The sequence below is a fragment of the Mya arenaria genome, chromosome 14 (genome assembly GCF_026914265.1).
Source record: "Mya arenaria isolate MELC-2E11 chromosome 14, ASM2691426v1".
Lineage (NCBI taxonomy): Eukaryota > Metazoa > Mollusca > Bivalvia > Myida > Myidae > Mya > Mya arenaria.
Window position 1 is genome coordinate 15,022,551 of NC_069135.1, and position 19,608 is coordinate 15,042,158.

General features: G+C 33.0%; 1 protein-coding gene across 1 annotated transcript; it reads left to right on the forward strand.

Moving 5' to 3' along the window:
- The first annotated feature begins 16,352 nt into the window (after positions 1 to 16,352).
- On the forward strand, positions 16,353 to 17,651 carry LOC128215867 (somatostatin receptor type 2-like). Its single transcript, XM_052922476.1, has one exon. The coding sequence runs from the start codon at positions 16,353 to 16,355 to the stop codon at positions 17,649 to 17,651; it is 1,299 nt and encodes a 432-aa protein (XP_052778436.1).
- Positions 17,652 to 19,608: the final 1,957 nt, after the last annotated feature.

Sequence of the window (19,608 nt, forward strand, 5' to 3'; positions counted from 1 at the left end):
GAGCTAGGCAGATTTCCATTATATATTGAGCGACATATTCGTATTATTAAGTATTTTCTCAAGTTATACAATGAGAAACAAGATAACTGTGTTCTCATAGGAACTTCTTGTTAACCCACAAAGTCTAAACTGGGTCGACAGAGTTAAAACTATCCTTCAGTCATCCGGGTTTGCGGACGTTTGGCAATTTCCTGAGTCTGTAAATGTATGTGCATTTGTCCCCATGCTCAGAGACAGATTACGAGACATCTATATAACCGGTTGGCGTGCTACCATGGAAACACATTCATCCTTGTATTTGTTTAAGGAAATCAAGGAAACGTTTAAAATATCAACTTACATTGTTTTAATGGAAAACTTCAAATATAGAAATATTTTAGCTAAGCTCCGATTATCCTCCCATAATCTAAACATTGAACTTGGGAGACATAGCAATATTCAAAGACAAGATAGAAAATGTACACTGTGTAATTTAAACGATATTGAAGATGAATTTCATTTTGTATTAGTTTGTCCAATGTATAATGATATAAGGCAGAATTATATTTCTAGATAATATGTCAGACATCCTAGTATGGTAAAATTTATATCATTACTCAATTCTGACAATAAATCTTTGTTAGTAAGATTAGCTATTTTTTGTACCAAAGCTTTTGAAATAAGAGACTTGAATGTTTAAATCACCCCTAAAGACCTCCTCACATTCACTCCTGATAAATTAGTATTTTTAAGTTTGCTTTTTCTCTCTCGTGGTATTGTGTAACTCGATTGTAAGTAATAGAACGCAAATTATTCTTTTTTGTATTTTCATGCATGCAATATTGATTTGATTATGAATATTGAATTGATTAGGTGTATTTATTTTTGTGTTTATAACGATGAGCTGTATATGCTTAAGTTAAATAAACATTCTGTTCTGTTCTGTTCTGTTGAATCAATGTAACACCGTTTCATCATGCAAAAAGACCTGATGATGAAAATGAGTATAAGGTTATATATAATGAGTAAATTAAAGTCACTGCAACTTCCAATGTGTCGAAATATGTAACACACTGTCACCACAAAGTTAGATAATATATATTTAATAAAGGAAATTGTGGCTAGATAAAAGTTAATCACATCAGCAAACCGTATTCCAGGAAAAATTATATTATTTCTTACAGTTTATGTCTTCATATTTTGTTCAGAATGGGTCCTTAAATCAGTGACTATTCAACGAAATCTATTTCAACGTGATCCTATGAATCCTTTTTACTGAGTAAATCGACAACAATAGGTACGAGTTCTCAGATTAAATCATTGATTCACGAGACAGGTTTCTTGGGTTTATCCACCAATAAGTTATCCATGTTGTATAGTACGACTCTGTCCAATCGATGTTATCGTTTTTATATTATAATATTTAGATTGCCGCGACCCGGATGTGACCGCAAAGAAACGTTCAGGAAACTCCGGTGAGAAAAAACGAACAGTTTGCTTAATTAATGAATCTTATGGGTAAATTTGCTTTATTGTTTCGTACGCTGATGGACATTCATTTTACATATGGTTAAAGCTGTTCCTTCCTACAAGCCGTTTGAAAATACCGATACATTGCCAACCTTAGGCTAACCCAAGCATTGGGTAGCTGCTGCTTATTATTTAACAAATGGCTTACAAAGTTATTTAATGAAATATTTTTTTTTTTTAAATGAAATAAATCAATTTATTAAATGTTATCTACTTACCCATTTTGGTACAAAAGACAGCTTGTGCTTGAAAATAAATCTACAATGAACAAATTGCTTAACGTCCACTAGGTGTTAGATGTTTACATGAGAATAAAATAAAACAAATCTCAAACTTGTTTAATAGACTCGTATTACGCAGTTTATTGCAAACATTTTTGTAAAATTTCATTTTTTTAGAAATACTTTTTAAATAACAATGTTTAAAGTTGGTCGCCAATAAAATCAAAAGTCACAAAGTACTTTTCAGGAGAAAATAGCATATTATTTATAATAGTATTAAATTTAGTAGCTTGTGTGTCCATCATTTGCGGCAATCTGACCTAATGAGTTCGTCGGCATGGAATTGTTGGATCTTATCGCATTCAGATCTGGGCATTTTGCAGGCAGGTCTAGAACACCAATGTTATTTGTTGCCAGCATATTCTGAGTTCCACTTAAAACATGACAAGGTGCATGGTCTTGCAACAGCATCATACCTCGAATAGCTTGACTGTGAAGTATCAGTACAGGTTGAATAATAAGGTTCTGATACCTCACTGCGTTAAATAACCGTCAAAAATGACAATTTGTGTCTCGGTGTGCATTGAAATTCCTACCTAGACCCTCACGGAATCATTTCCGAACTGATTTGCGTTAACCAGACAGCATCAACATGTTTTGCGTTAACATGAAATATATTTAAACCCCTCGTAATTCCTTTGCCAAAAAGTCGTAAATCGCAGCTATCGTCTAGCTGCAACCAGGACAGTTGAGTGTTATTTATTTTATAAATATCGATAGAGTACTAGGCTTAACGCTGTAGTTTTATATCTGAAGTCAAGATTCATAAAGAAAATTTTCTAAAAATGAATTCTGATATAATGAATTAAATGAACGTTTAGAAATTTTGTTCAGTGACGTTAGTCTCTGCCCACTTCAATGCGTTCATTTAGGCTTTTAGAAACTACATTAACAAAGTTATACCGCTTAAAATGTTTACATGATCTAAATAAATTTTGTGAATTAGAATGAAATTTCATTTACTCCGTGTGTCAGTAAAATATGTAGCTTGCATACTTTTATAAAAAAAATAATAATCAATTATATGAGTCCTTATACTTCATGACCACAAGCACAGATTCGTTAAAAACTTTATCGTCGGCCTATATTCAAATATTTTATTATCCGCAATATATCATTTATTCTAAAAGGCAAATCTAATTAACAAAGTACGATATTCCCTTCACTATAATTTCAAACACACCTCTTGGCGCTGAAATGGTTTACTAGTTTGGGTATTGGACATGTTTGCTCGATAACCGATGCTGCGTCGGCTCCCTTTGTGCTGGCTTCAATAGGTCTTGATGCTTACAGCCATTAAACAAAGAAATATAGAACAGTTTTGCCATTGAGCATTGTTCAACAGATGCCTATTAGCAGTATCTTGGAAATATGCTAATGGTTAGGTCGGGTTATTGGGTTGATGGTAAATGAGACATAACGAGATCGCTTTGCTTCTTGGCATCTGTTGTGCACGAGCACGAAACTGTATTGCAATGGTACACTATATGTTGCGTGAAATAGGACTAATGTGACCCGTGTAAGGTGTTAAATGAATGTGATATATGAGAGTAAACTCCTTGTTTCTTTAACTCCAAGCGAGATAATTGCAGACGGTAAGGTTTATCACATATTTTAGTATAGTAATGTGATATAATAGTATGAAAGTAAACGCTGGCTCATACACAGTAAGCATATATATATAAGTACGGGTAAATACTTCAACAAGTATGACTACTGTCGTCTGACGTTGACGGGCTGAGAAGTAGTTTAATCCCTTGAAAATATTTATTATGTTATTTTTATCAATATATTATTATTTATTTAGTTTAATAATTTTGTTGGGGGAGGGGAGGGGGTAGCCTTCTATATGTGTCGTCTTAGTACTCGCATTAATAATAATTTTGACAATTAGACAACGATTGAATTGCAACCCGGTATAACTAATCACTAAATATACTGTTCAAGAGATAGAATGTCAACTTTCCAAGAAATGTTTTATTGGCTTTTGCACAATATGGAAACACGATAAGAGTTTAGTTATCTCACTTGCATCTATCAAGTGGAATGGCTGCTTTGGAATACCCTTCCAATTCCACACGGATGCGAAACAATGGCTTCAGCTCTTTTAGGAGCTGTGTATGAAAAATAGCCAATGACACTTCCGAGCACCCTGGTTTATGGCTCCAGCTCAACCCAGAAAAAGAGTATATACATGCTAATTCCGGTAAACAGGCGGTCATTTTTATTCCCGACAAAATAAAAGCCCTCGATAATACTGGTTTTACCTTAAATGTAAGCTTCTCGAGTGAAATTCAGCTGAAAATTGGTGAAAATGTTCTACTTTCGTTTGTAAACATGCATATGTGTGATGGGAGAATCGGTTTTATAACTCCATTTACAATATGTTTACAAAATAACCGAAATACGTATGATGTTTAAACATATTTATATGGCACTGCATTCTCCGATTTCTCAAATAAGCCCTCATAATTGTGATATTAGATAAAATAACGAGTCATACTTACGTTTTATGATGATATCCGTTCTTTTGCTCTAGCTCGGAAGTGTCATTGGCTCTTTTTAAAACACAGCTCCTAAAAGAGCTGGAGCCACTGTTTCGCAGTCGTGTTCCAGAGTGATGATATTTAGACAGCAAGTATTCCTATATTGCTGTGAAATAATTCAAAAACAACACACAAAAAACACATTAGTGGTTAATGGCCACAAAGGCGTTGCAGTGTGTTAATATATAACGCGTAGATACATTTGCATATCCAACCCTGGACCTAAGTAAGCAATTTTGTTTTCAGACATGTCTGTGTTTTGCTATGTTGAGGTTTCTTTTTGTTGCCCTAAGTTTAGCAGTCGATCATTTAGTTGTCTATTTAATTATCGATTTCCTTAATATATGTTTGTTTTTTAATTATTTTGTTGGACTTGTCCTAAAATCACATTACGACAATTTTTAGGTCGAGTCGTTGGGTGGCCGTCTGCTAGATTTATGCGTAATATATGTGAATATTTTTTGCGAATGTTTACCCTAAGATATCCGAATTCTAATGTTTAACTTGAGCAGAACTACGATATTTGGTCTTTATTTTCTCTTTTTCATACCCATAGCCATACAATAACAATATTACAGCAATAATGATACAAATTGGATTTAAATAAATATGTATAGTATATCTGAATTATATTGGTTTCAAAAGCAAAACGAATATCATTATAGCAGGAGATAATTTATATGGCGAGAAAACACATCAGTAGCCAAGGTTCAGCTTGTAGCTGGTTTCAAATAAGTATATGTGCTTTGAGTGTATACAAAATTATGTATTAAATGAAATGTTTTATAAAAAAATACTGAACAGTTTGGTAATCGTGTAATTTTCTAATCCGGAAGCAAATGATCCAGTAGTATTATCCTAACTGTTATGGCGAAAAGATTCTTAGATCCTTCTTTTAAATCATCAATACATGGGTTTAAGTACTTCAATAACCAGACGAGAGAATGTAAGTATAACCAGTTGTTCACTGTTGTAGTAGGATTGTTGCGAGGTAGTGGGTGCCCTACTATTGAGCTACGTGGTTGGTTAACTCATATTCATACAAGTTAGTTCTCGAGCCTAGTTGAGTAGTATATTTTGTTAATTTAGTTTGAGTAACAATTATCATTTCAAAGGTGTCGCCTTCCATTCCTTCACACTTTTCGTTTGAAAATGTTAACTGCTTCCATTTCATTGCTATAGATAGTTTATATTAAACAAAATGCTCAAAAACGGGTTGCTGGAATGATACTGCCACATAGCTGATGGGGTTGCTGATCGTGAATTCATTTCATGCTGAATCTAATAAGCTTTATCAGCGAGACAGGATTCATTGGGTTAAAGACATCCAATCTGACATCCCAACATTTATCAATTAACAATAATTGCAAAATTATAAAATAACACCATTATCAACCTAAGGACATTTACGAATAAAGTTTAGCATTATATATGACAAATAGGTTTGCTACCGATGCACGTAAATAAAACAAACGTAGTGTCGTTATTCACTTTTATTTTTTTCTTTGAAATATCTACTTAGCTATTGGTAGAGAGATGGGTCGCGTAAGGGATTTGGAGAAAAGTGAGACCGACTTGGCTCCCTGAAGCATATTGTGTACATAAACTCTCTTTGTTTTATTTGCAGAAATATTTTGAGAATATTTGTTGATTTCAGCGTAAAAACGTATTTAGAACGGCCACAGTAACATTTAACACAAACAGCTTGTCTAATAGAAAGCGACAGAATGCATATGGTCCTACTATTTACGCACTTGTAGGGATGTTGACCATTACCTGAATTACCCCATTTAATGCGAACATTACTAATTGGTCTCCAATAGAGTTACAAACATCTCGTGTGCTCTAATAATGACTATCCGTCCGACAAGGCCCGATCGGGGGCAGTTGTCAGTTGACTGATCGTGATTGTCATCGCGTGTTTACATAAGTTTTAAAATGCTAATGTATTGAATGAAAATATGTCAGACAGACAGACATTTTATTTCGACTTGTACAATGTACATCGTCAACAACACATATATTTATAATTATCAATGTCAACGTGAATGCATAGTTACAAACAATATAGTACACACGAGTATATATATACAAAAAATAACAAAAAGTTATAATAAATAGGTTAAATATTGTAATATTAAAATCTATCTAAATCAGAGGATGAACAATTTTTACCATATTAAGTTCTAACATTTATTAAAGAGGATCTTACTTTAAGAGAGTCTTTAACAAACATACATAATTTAATAAGCTCAGTTCTCTTATTGATTGCAGCAATTGTAAATATCTAAATACAGACGGTCTTATATAATAGCATTTCTTAATATATAGCTTTCTCATATCATTAAAAGACGGGCACACAGACAAAATGAAATTCATCTTCAATATCGTTGGAATTACAACATAGACAATATCTTTGATTGCGTACAATATTATTTCTGGCGTATCTACTGGTTTGGATACGAAGTGGGTGCACAGACAGTCGTAGTCTACAAAAGAAAAATCGTAAACTTTTGGGCAGAATGTCAAGATAACTTTCATATTCAAGACTAGTTTTAAAATGTCTATACATATCTAAAACTGTGCTGTTTTCTAGAGTACCATACCAATCTTGTTTAAACGCATCGTATATTCTACACCTGAAGACCGTCATAAACGTATTAACATTAATATTGTTTAAATCTTCATAAACGTAGCTAAAACCATAATCATTTAGCATCTTTCTAATGTTATACACCCAATTACGACAACCTTTATTACAATCATACTTTGCTTGTAAATAAACAGTTTTAATAATAACATTATCAGTGGTAGCAACCCTAAACCAATATGACAACATACGTACATATCGTTGAATATATAGCGGGTATATACCTAATTCTCCATAAACAGTCGCATTGCAAGTATTGGTTTTGACTCTTAATAATCTTTTACAAAACTTAAGATGAATTCTTTCTAATTCCTTAGATTTGGTGTACCCCCAAACCTCCGCTGAATAATTTAAAATTGAACCAACAAATGCATCAAATAACTGACACAATATTTTTGGTTTTAAGTCATACTCTTGACATTTACAAAATAAAACATTCATTGCCTTAAGGGCTTTGCCAATCAAGTGTTCATGGTTAAGATTAAAATTGCCAGTATAATTAAACACCACACCTAAATAGTTAAAGTCGTTAACAACGTGAATATCGTGGCCATTATATGTCCATTTTTCATTAGGTAATAACCCACCTCTTTTGCGAAACACCATAATTTTGGTTTTATCGGTATTCACTTTTAATCCCCAAGTGTTGCAATAATTTGCTAAATTGTCCAAATGCGTTTGAATTTCATCAGGAGATTTTCCTACAATGGCCATGTCATCGGCAAATAATAATAAAATCAATACAATCATGCCTTCATAGTAACTATTTGTACATAATATGAATATCACCGCTAATGGTGGAAATAAAGATGAGTTGAGTTGAGTTGAGTTGAATCATTTATGTGTAATCCTGAATTTATATCACTTTGCAAATATAACTCAATATCTTCTACGAATAGGGAAAACAATAAGGGGGACATAACTTCCCCTTGCTGTAGGCCTACAACATAACTAAAATAATCAGAATATGATGATAATGATTTAACACATGATTTAACTTTTTGATACATGTCCCGAACAATTCTAAGTATTTTCCCTTGTTTTCCACATTTATACATTTTCAGCCATAGTGCATTTCTATAAATAGTATCAAAACATTTCATCATGTCGACAAAAATAATATATAGCCTTTTATTTTCAAACAAATAATTCTGTTTCAGAGATAACAGTATAAATATAGCATCTGTTGTAGAGCGATCCTTTCGAAATCCGAATTGGGCATCCGAAATAATATCATGTTGTTCACAAAAAGTTTCAACACGCTTATTTATAACGGTAGTAAATAATTTTGATAAACAGCTAACCAAAGTAATTCCCCTGTAATTATTAACATCAGTGTCTGAACCTTTTTTATGAATGGGGATTATAATACCTTTAGTCCATTGTTCGGGATAATAACCCGAATTCAATATATTGTTAAACAAATCACATAAATGTGAAGATAAAATATCTACAGTTTCAATAAAATATTCATTCAACATAGTATCACTGCCATAGGCTTTACATCGTTTCAATGACTTAACAGCATTTAAAATTTCTTGCAGTGATATCGGTTCATCCATTTCAGGAAAGGAATTATTTGGTTAATTAAAATTATTATTATTATTAAAATCATCTGCCTCGTGATTAATACCATCAAAAGTGTTATTACTGAGGGTTTCAAAATATTCCCGAAATTCATTTAGTGGTATTTGGTTTGATTTATTAGAAGACTTAGACTTAAAATGTTTCCAAAACTCTCTAGGTCTCCTCTTTCTTAAGTTTTCAATATCTCCCATTCTCTTTTTGTAATCAATATTCTTCTTTTACGGACAATTGTCTTATAATGAGTTTTCCGTTCACATAAAATTAATCTGTTAGCATCTGATTTATCAATATTAAAAATTCTAACTGCTTCTAAATACAGGTTTCGTGCAACGATACAGTCATGGTCAAACCAACCTTTATTACTACTTGTATAATTTTCAAAATAAACTTCAATGGTATAAAAATATTCTTTAAAAAACAATGGATCGGCTACACTTCGTATTGCGTTTGTAAACATAGATAACATATTATTAACGGAATCTTTGCTCGAGCAATCTGCACTATTGACTATATTGTTAAAAGCAGGTAAATTAGCAATAATCCCGGAGCGGAACTGCTCCCGAAAAGAGACATTCCATATATATATATGGTACAATACTATTACATAGATTCTATTTTAAAGTGTTTGATCTGTGAAAAATTACGCTCACTCGACAACAAATAGTCAATCATAGAACAGCCGTTATGTGACAAAAATGTATGTTGATAGGTATTACCAATACGACCGTTAACAATGCGAAAACTTGACCCTTTACAAATATCTAATAGTTTTATCCCATGATGAACTGTCGATTGAGGCCCTGTCAGGGGTGCAATCAAATTCGTAATCGTGACTATCAGTGTAACAATTATATTTATCATGAACAACATAATCTTTTTTACTTCCAACCCTTCTGTTTAAATTACCACATACAAATACACATCCAATACTATCATATAAAACAGATCGTTTTCTAAAATATCAAATAAATCAACTTTTACAGTATTGTATATGGGCGAGTCCTCGCCCCAAATATAGGTTCCACATAAATAAATGTCTTCGAGGATATTAAAAAAGGTGTGATCAAGTTTTAACCAAATGATTGTATCGAAATGATTTTTAATTATTTCAATTTCAGTGCTCTTTGTAATATAAAACCTTTCCACCACTAATTCGCTTAGCGTTCCTATGTTGAAATTTACGATAAAAAATATGTGATTTATATCCCTTTAAATCAATATTACTAGAAGAATCACACATTCTGTACACATTTGACATGCACATTTCTGTTTAATGTTAAGTAAAATATCAAAGAATGTTCAACGCCTCCAGTCATGAGCTCTCGCAGCATACGTTCTATGGAATATAACCAGCGAGTAAGCCGCCTATAAATTACAACCTGGGAGTAAGCGTTACCTGGAATAAAGCTCTATGGAATATAGTTAACTAGTAAAAGTTCTATTCAATACCCAGCAAGCGGTCAATGGAATATAAATAAGCGACTATTCAAATGATTCTCGTTTTGCATTGGTCCAAAATTATAGCATTTATTGAATTTCAATTGTAAGTGAAATAGTTTGATTGGATTTGCATATCCAATAAAGTTGATTCTTTCACGATAACGTCACTACGTAAATATGAAATATTTTAAGCCAATTACGTGCATTTTATTGCAGATTTATCAGAAATCAGTAATATTCTTTTTTGTATCAGTTTATCATTCATAGATTTCTTGTTTGTTGACTATATATTGTACAACACGGTGTTCAAACCATATTGGTAAAACGTCATTTGATGCGTATTTTAAAGATATTAGCCGAACTAGATGACTTTCTCGGTAGCTATGCAGTGCGACAAAAGCAAATATAAGAAGGATGTACAGAAATGTGGTGTGCATGAACATATCTTTAAAAATATTGTATTTAAAATCGCAAAGGGCGTTGAAAATAGCACAGCATTTACTCTTCCCTTTTATTTTGCATACACAAACCAAATCCTTATGAGGTTATCTTTTTCTTATAAAAACAATACTTCGTCGGTCAATAAATTCTGTAAAATATACTCAACGACCCAATGTTTATAGTGATATAAAGTGGTAAAGATCTGAATAATACTCATTTTTCACCGGTACACAAATACAAGAAGTGCGAGACATCGACAGATACACATTTATATTGATGGTTGATATATCGAAAAAGGTAACATAATACTTATATTGCGTTTTTGTTTCAACAAGTTTTTACTATTTTGTAGTTTCCTTTTGAAAATAAAAATTGTACAAGCAAACATAAGAGAAAGAAGAAAGCCATAAGGTATCTTTTTATAGCACATTCGAGATACTTTCCAGTTATTGTCATTCCAGAACGGCAAATGTAATCTCACCGGATATTAAATGGAAATACCACGATATAAATTCAATTTGTCGATTTCTCGGAAATGTTAAATCATCTTCGTCTTAGCACTGCAGAAGATTTTTCGCTGGCTTACTAGAGCAGTCGATGACCGTCCATAGATTACCAGTGCTCGAGATAAGTGTTAGTTTGTCCAGTCAATCTATCGCTGAGCGGCCTAGTCTCCTTAATGAGACATTATTGGTAGAACAGTTCTTTGTGAAACTCCGCAGCGTCTATAACTGCATTAGCCGGTGAGATGTGTGCCACTAGAACCATAACACATAGCTCTTTCCACCGGGATTGCAACTATCAGAAACGTTAGTGAGACATTTATGGGAAAAGGGTGTCCAAACTGGGAAATACTTCCTAACACTACTTAAGTGGAGACATGTCAGTTGGTCTCAGTGGACGGTAGAACAGTTAGTGGGAAAACCTTTGAAATATTGCAGCGCAAAAGGTGCGTTATCGTTGTGTGACTTTTACATGCAAGAGAATAATACGTAAGTAAACATGAACGTTTGTTTTTCTTTTTTTAAACTTGCTCTTATCAATTAAAAGTTATGTAATGTTATTTTTAGACTTATATAGTATTACATGAGATTATATGTGTACATATAGATATAACTTTGCGTTTCGTCTTCTTTATCAAAAGGCACAAGCGCACTAAATATCAATCTATGCTTCCTTTGTGAATATCTTTATTTCTACTTTCGACCTCTAGACTAACTACTAGTTAGACACAAAATATATCACACGATGCCATAATAAGAAACAACGGGGTTCGTGTTTCACCATCATCGTTTTTCCTCTCAAGATAAAAATATCAATAATAGAAAATAACGTTAGGACACTAACTTTAACTAGGTAATACAATATCAGGTAACGTGTCAGTAAAACAGCTTAGATCGCGTTTATTTGTATAATGATGTATTAAGGAAAGTGGCCGAAAAAATACACTGTGTGTAGCTTGATAGTGCCTCTCTGATTTAACAGTTTAATTGCATATATTTTTTTCTGAAATTTGACCTTCAAGATTTGAGGTGTTGAAAGGCGTACAGACGGGACTATAGACATATATATATATATAATATATATATATACCTTGGCACTTCATGTTTGTTGTTATTTATTTTAATGCATAATCTACGGAAAGCGTTGCGAATTCACAATATAAGAAAATGCTCAATCCTATTAAGCCTTACGATGCTTTTATGCTCAAACTTTTGAATAGTCATTTTTTTTCTTACGTTTGCTGGAGTATTGTTCTAAAACAATGTCGTTCAGTCCTGTCTTGATAAAGAGAAAAAACTATGTAATTTATTAAGTTCTGAAAATGCAGCATTGTTAAGGAAACTTGCTAAATTTGTTGATATTGCTACTGAAAAGCGCAAAAGTGCTTTAATTTAATTTAATTATTGCCTACTATTATTTCAAAAGCTATATTTATATTTGTTCTTGAATTTATGCTCTTCTCGTACAACAATGATGTCAATACTGCTTTATATTGCCGCCGTGAATGTATATATATGCATTTGGCTACGAACATGTTAATGTGTATGCCTAATAAAATTTCTGTTCTGTTCTGTTCTGATATCGTTTCAGTCTCGAACTGTGAAGTTGTTAACAAAGGAAACAGAGCTGAACACATAAAATTTAAATACTCCTGACCTTTTTATTATAAGTGGTTTTATTTTTTATTTATACGTGTTAATGTTCAGTCTATACTATGCCCTTGGCATTTAATAAATCAAGTCTGGTAGAAAATGATCGGTTATGTTTATGGAAAGGAATTCTCAACCCCCATTTTAGTAGTATACTAAATACCAGAAACAATATTAGGTATTTGTTAGAGAAAAATAGGGTAAATAGAACTTTTACAATACTCTTTCTTCGAATTGTCTTATCAATTTTCTATCGTTTATGTGTTTCACTCATGTATGCCATTAATTCTAGTATAAAGAATAGATACCTCATGAGAAAAAATGAAAATGTACACGATGTCAATGAAATTTGTTCCATTAATATTGTAGTTTTTGAAGACGACATGGAGAAGGATCAAACAACTGTGGTGTATTACTTTTATGTTCTGGTGTTTCTGCTACACTTATTTTAAGCAATAACTGTCATATTTTTATTGTCGCTGAACTGGACTGCTTCCTCAAGTAACACATTAAAAATTGCATTCTATTTCTATTGAACTTTAACGCTATTTTGAACACTGTTGACTCTGACAATTGCAATTGCTTGTCCCTGAACGGAATCTCTTCTTTAATGAGTTATGTTCACCACTGTTGAAGTTTATTTCAAGCATTTAAGACGTGATATTGGAAATAGCAAAGATAACAGTGTCATCACATACCATCATAAATTCATCTCCTGTGGTTAACTCAAAAGTTATTATTAAATTTATTGGAGACTATAATGTAGCTTTTCAAACAGTTTTCCGTAAAATAGTGTCTTCATTTGCAATGTAATATATATAACTCCATAAGTTGCGTAACTACAAATGAAATAAATGTCTGTGTCAGATCTGGAATACTAATAATTGATTAGAACTAACACCAAAATACAAAATAAAAAAGGTTTCTTGAATTTTGAATTTTAAGAAAAATGTCAATTTAATTGACGCATGTGTTTGATGTAGTTCCAAAACGTTGTTGTGAAATTCATTTGAAATTTTAGCAATTTTATATTGTTCACTGTTTTGAGAAGTTAACCATTTCTTAATTCAACACCACTCATCGGCGCACACTGGACTGGGACACAATGTTAACGACTTCATATCCTAAATATTTACACCTCAACTTCTATTCCTTAAATGAACTGCCTTTCGGCAATTGCGTTTATCAATCGATGAACGCAACATCTTCGGATATGTTCGGATCGCAATTTATCGCATAACAATATACATGAAAACTATTGATCTTGTTCTTGTTTGTATTGTGTCAGCAGGTCCCGTAAAATATAAATCAACATTTTAGAAAGTGTTAATTTATTATATTTTAAATGTATTGTTGCCAAAAGTTTTTAAATTTTACGTTTATAACTGATTTCAAGTGGTTAATCTTTTCCCGCGTTATTGTGACGTCATTTGAAAAAAACGTTTCCGGTTACACTCGGGTCGTTCTATTTACAGAATGGGTAAGAAAGGATAAATGAAAGGTTTTCTTTAATGAAATGAAGTATTTTTTAACAATTCTTGAATGAAATAATGTACTATTGGTGTAAATATAAGTAATAAATTGCGGGATTAATGTCATTATCGGGGATATGAAAGCAATTGGGCTGGTCAAAGTACGCGTGGAGTCCTTCGGACTCCACAAACTTTGACCAGCCCAATTGCGTTCATACCCCGATAATGACATCAACCCCGCAATTCATTCCTTAAATGACGTTACATTCGTCTACAGTTCGCGCTTTTTTCTGAAAAATATGACATGTTATTTAATATGCTTTTAAGGAATATAATAAAAAAGAAGTTGTTCAGTTTAGTGTAAGATCGCAATCTACCTCTTGAAAACAAAATTAAGTATTGTATTCGTGGCTACACCACTCTTGAAATATAGCTTTTAGTGCTCACTCGGTGAATATATTACGATCTTACACTGAAACAAACAATTATCCTCTTTATATAAGGCGCTAAAAAACATCACGACCAACAGAGTGTTGATACTGTGACATATAAAAGAAAAGCTCATGATAAGAACACTTTTGTTGTGAGCAATTTAAAACTGCCATAAATTACAAATGAATACACTAAATGTTATATACGAACGTGTCTAATAAAATTTCCATATTTACAATAAAATGCAACAAGCGTATGATTTTTCACCGTTTTGAACTATCAATTTAGGTAACAAGTTATCCAAGTTGTTTACGAGGTGAAATATATTGCGATTGTACACTGAAACAAACTATAATCCTAGATGGGTTTTTTATGAGCTGAAACGAACGTTTTGTTTATCTTCTATGCGTGGCTAAAACGATACATAATGACAGCTAATTGTAGCTTTTCATAAAAAAGCGCCAAATTGTACGAAAACGCAAAGTAATTTTGTTTATGGAATTGTATGTCTCTCCCTTGCACGCTGACATTTGATTTGAAAGAGAACGCGGAGTAAAATTTCAAAACATTATTGAAATATATTAATGAAATGCCTTTGATAAATTTCTATAAATCATTGAAAAGCATGTAATATAACATTACTTGTTAAGGCCAAATGAAGGACTTCAACCATCTTCTACCAACGATTCAAACAACGAAACGTACTGTTGTTTGTATTTATAGTATTCACTTATCTATCATGGGAGTTTAGGTTACATGTGTCAATTAAAGTAATGGACAACGTATAAAGCAAAGTTAAACTAGTGTATTAATATATATACTCGATTTGATCCAGAGTTAACTAAACCAAGTGTGGATTGTTTTCTTATGATTTTCGATGAAAATGTTTTATGACAAACTAGAACGTGTCATTTTTATATAGTTATACATATTCTTTGAATTGTTTACAAGAACCGCCTAAGTTCTGATTCCAGCTACTTCATGTCAACGGCAACAAATTGGCTTCTGTAACAGACTTTGGCAAATTAGCAAATGTCCATTGAATGTGTTCATTGCAAAGCAATGAAAGCAAAAACTACATATAAGAATATTATTCTTCACTGAAATTTGGCTGCATATACGATATATCATTCGCCTTACATTTCATTCCAAATGACTAACGTTTTGTAGTATTAATATTACATCAAAATCTTAATATGTTTGAACGTCGTTACTAAGCAAACAACCTACAGTATCCGTTTCTTATCTACATGTTACTATTAAATGAGCACACGGCAATTAAAAACACGCACATAATCTAATAAATATCTTACCTGAGGTGCCATGTAATACTTGTAAAACAAATGCTAATATGAAACGAGCGTTTGGCGAGCTAAAAAAAAAATCCGCAACGAATGTAAGATTATTTTATCACATGATACATTCTATTCATTTTTCGGTACTAAGTGTTACGCTAAATAGTAGAGGGAATTGCAATGATAATTAGTATACAATAGTATTACAGTATATTACAAAATGATTGTACAGCATGTTGTTTCTTAACTTATTGTTGTTCCTCTTTATTTTCAGCCATCACACGTCGATCAATCTTTTCACGACAGCTTCAGGGTTATTATCGATATAGATACATTTAGACAAAGTACGATCGAGGAACGGTCGATTGACGTCATTGGACAAAAGGCGATAATTTGGCGACAAAGGCCTGTGAAATGAAACATTGTTAGTCAGAGAATTCAGTCGAAAGCGGTTGAAGACAATGGATTTTACTTCAACCTCTATGACCAAATGAAATAAGTAAAGAAGTAAGGTACTCTCTCCAGGATGCTAATTTGCTAAGAAAAATGGATAATTCTGTAACAACCGTCCGATACAATGTTTCACCAGCCTACACGGAACAAGAAGGACAAATGCCATATCCAGAAAGCTACGAATCAGCAAAAGACATTTTACAGACGTACGTTGTCCCTGTCATTATAATCACTGGACTGATAGGCAATACAATCAGCTTTGTCGTGTTCCTGGCCTCGCCACTGAAGCGGATCTCAACGAGCCTGTACCTAGCAGCACTTGCTTTCTCGGACTCCGGCTTCCTTGTATGTTTAGGTATCGGATGGTTGGAATCATTAGATATTCGATTGTTTCATAAAGAGGGTATCTGCCAGATTACAGTTTACGCATCATTTGTCTTCAGTTTTACGTCGATATGGTTTGTAAATGCGTTCACACTGGAAATGTACATCGCCGTTTTTCACACAAGAAAAAGCCCCAAACTATGTGTTCCAAAGACAGCCAGAAAGATTGTTGGTGTACTGACTTTGATTGCGGCGGCAATATATATATATTCTTTCTGGATCGCGAAACTTGTTGAGACGTCTAGATCTTCGAACAAAGTGTGTCTAATCATTCCTGAGGACGCGAAATCGGCCATGATATTTTCAGTATTTGACACAATTCTAACGCTTGTGGTGCCGTTCACAATGATTATCATCATGATGGGGCGTTTGTTGGTCCACATATCCAGATTCTACAGCACTGAGCTCGAGAGTGGACCGAGTTCTACAGTAATGGAAACAAATGGCGAAGAGTCGACGGCACATCCAGCGGTTCGGCAGGCTAGTGAGGCACATTCAAAGTTAACTCGAATGCTGGTAGTGACAGTCGTTGTTTTTCTGGTACTCAATCTACCTAGCCATGCTATAAAGGTCCAGTTCCTCATCCGGTCCCTTCTTTCCCCGGAAGTCCAATTTACGGAAACAGAAGGTTTCATGCAGGTTGTGTTTCAAATACTGTATTATGCGAACTTTTCTGTGAACTTTGTCCTCTACAGTGCATGTGGCCGCAGTTTTAGAGGGGCAATAATCCGAATGACAATCAACCTTCGATACGGTTCGTGCTTTGAGCGTTGTAGCTGCCGGAAGTTAGTTCAAACTATTACTAAAACTGCCAAAACAACGAAGGAGACTAATGATGAATCTCGGCACGTTGCCGGACAACAACATTCTAGATTGGTGGACATACATCTGGATGAAATTCGATTTTCACAGCTTCCGTCGATAGACAGTCAATTCATTTGTCAATCTCCACCATGCTTGTTGGCATTTGAGTCGGAGCACTTGATGGAGCAGCAAGGATTTCAATAAGTCACACAGCCCTAATTTTTTGTCATACTTGTATTACAGTTGCCGAATAATTTATGTTCATTTTCACTCAAATGCTCCAAATTTCTAAATTTAAAAATCACTTAAATACTGTTGCGAGTGTGACCGTTATGTAATATGATTTCTAGTGAAACTTTGATGTTGGTGTTCATAGCTGATCTGTCCTGATTAATTTGTTCACAAAGCCGTATACTAGTAACAATGAATTGTATCTGTGATATTGTTGAATATTTTATTTGTGAAATTTGCTTATGGTATATCATATATGTACGAATATTTTCATGATGAAAACGAATGTAATGGCTTATTATTTCATTCATTGGTAAGACCAAAACGACTTGCCATGTCTGAGTTCACATTATATGAATTATATGTCTCTAAGAGGGCCATAGTTAAAAATAAGTATTTTAGAAAATGAGTATTTATCGTGGAAAACGCTTTGTTCAAGACGTTGTCATGTCGTTCGATGTCATGTGTGTTGGTTCCAATCGGACTTCACTTGTACAAGCCCCTTGCTTGTCTCATCCAGTCTTACACAACATAAGAAATCTAGCGGCATGGTATCAGTCAGTTAACAACATGGCATTAATTTTTCATTAACAGAAGAAATAAAACGGCAATTATGGAAGAACGAACAAGTGTGTGTGTGTTTTTTAAGGATAGAATAGTTCAAGGAGAAAAGAGTTGGTCAAACAATTGACCGCTTTTAACGTTATTGTATATGTAAATTATAGCAGGTGGTTCATAAAAAATCGATATCAATCAATAACTTTCAAAAGCAGCATGTAACCTAAAGCTTAGAAATGATGTGGTAAATGTTGAACAGATACACTATATTATTTCAGCAAATTTGCACGTCATTTTCCCGCATTATGTAGATAACCTTTTCGGTAAAATAAACGTTCTAGACTGGGGACCATGTTAATGTAGTGAACTCAATAGCATGTACTTCTATTTAAAAAAATGCGAGTTCAAGTCGAAATTGAAATCTTTCCTCCGGCTTTCTTTTGAAACGGCAATGAATGGTCTACAATCTGACGAAATATGACGTATATAACAAAATATAACGAAAGAAATATGGTCATATATGACCCGCCTGCACGTCCCAGTTAGCTGTTTTACAATTTTTTTGGATTGTGTTAACTATCTTTATCTACCTTTACTGTACGTTAAGTCATCATGTGATTTAAGTTGTTGTATTCTTTGTTTTTGTTAACATTATGTATCAGACATCTATTAGTATGGGTTTACATTCCAACATTGTTCAAATGTTTTGATCTCAATAGTGTATTCATTTTGCAAACGAAAGTGCTATTTCTTTAATTAGGTTGTTAATCTTGTATATTTTAAAGTACATTATTGAATACTTCAGGTTATGTAATTACTGAAAGCCAAACAGATTATTTAATATTTAGAGCATTTATGTCAATAAATGGCACGCGTGATTGAATTCCATTTTCTTCAAGCATGGACATGTATACTGAAGGTATGGTCACAAAAACTCGACGGTATCGTAATTTAAATAAATGGTAAAATGGCATTTCAAACTTTATAACTTTATTTACCAACTGTAATTATAAGGTTGTATTTTTATTAAATTTTATTTACCACAAAATATAAAATATCTTGTCAAAAGCAGTTATAGTTGACGGCATCATCCGGCATTACATATACTTGAGAAGATAAATGCATTCAATAATTCACAAAAAAAAACGGTTTCGTCTTTACGATTTCAATACATATTCAAATGAATGTTATACACTTTTTTGGACAAATTACACATTAGGTATATACAAAAACATGTTTTAACGTTCTACAGAAATTAGAACAGCCCAATATGAGAGCGCAGCCCAAAACGAGGATGCATTCCAAATTAGGTCTTCTTGAATGAATATAGATGTTTTGTTATGTTTGAAAATTACAATACAATGTTACACTC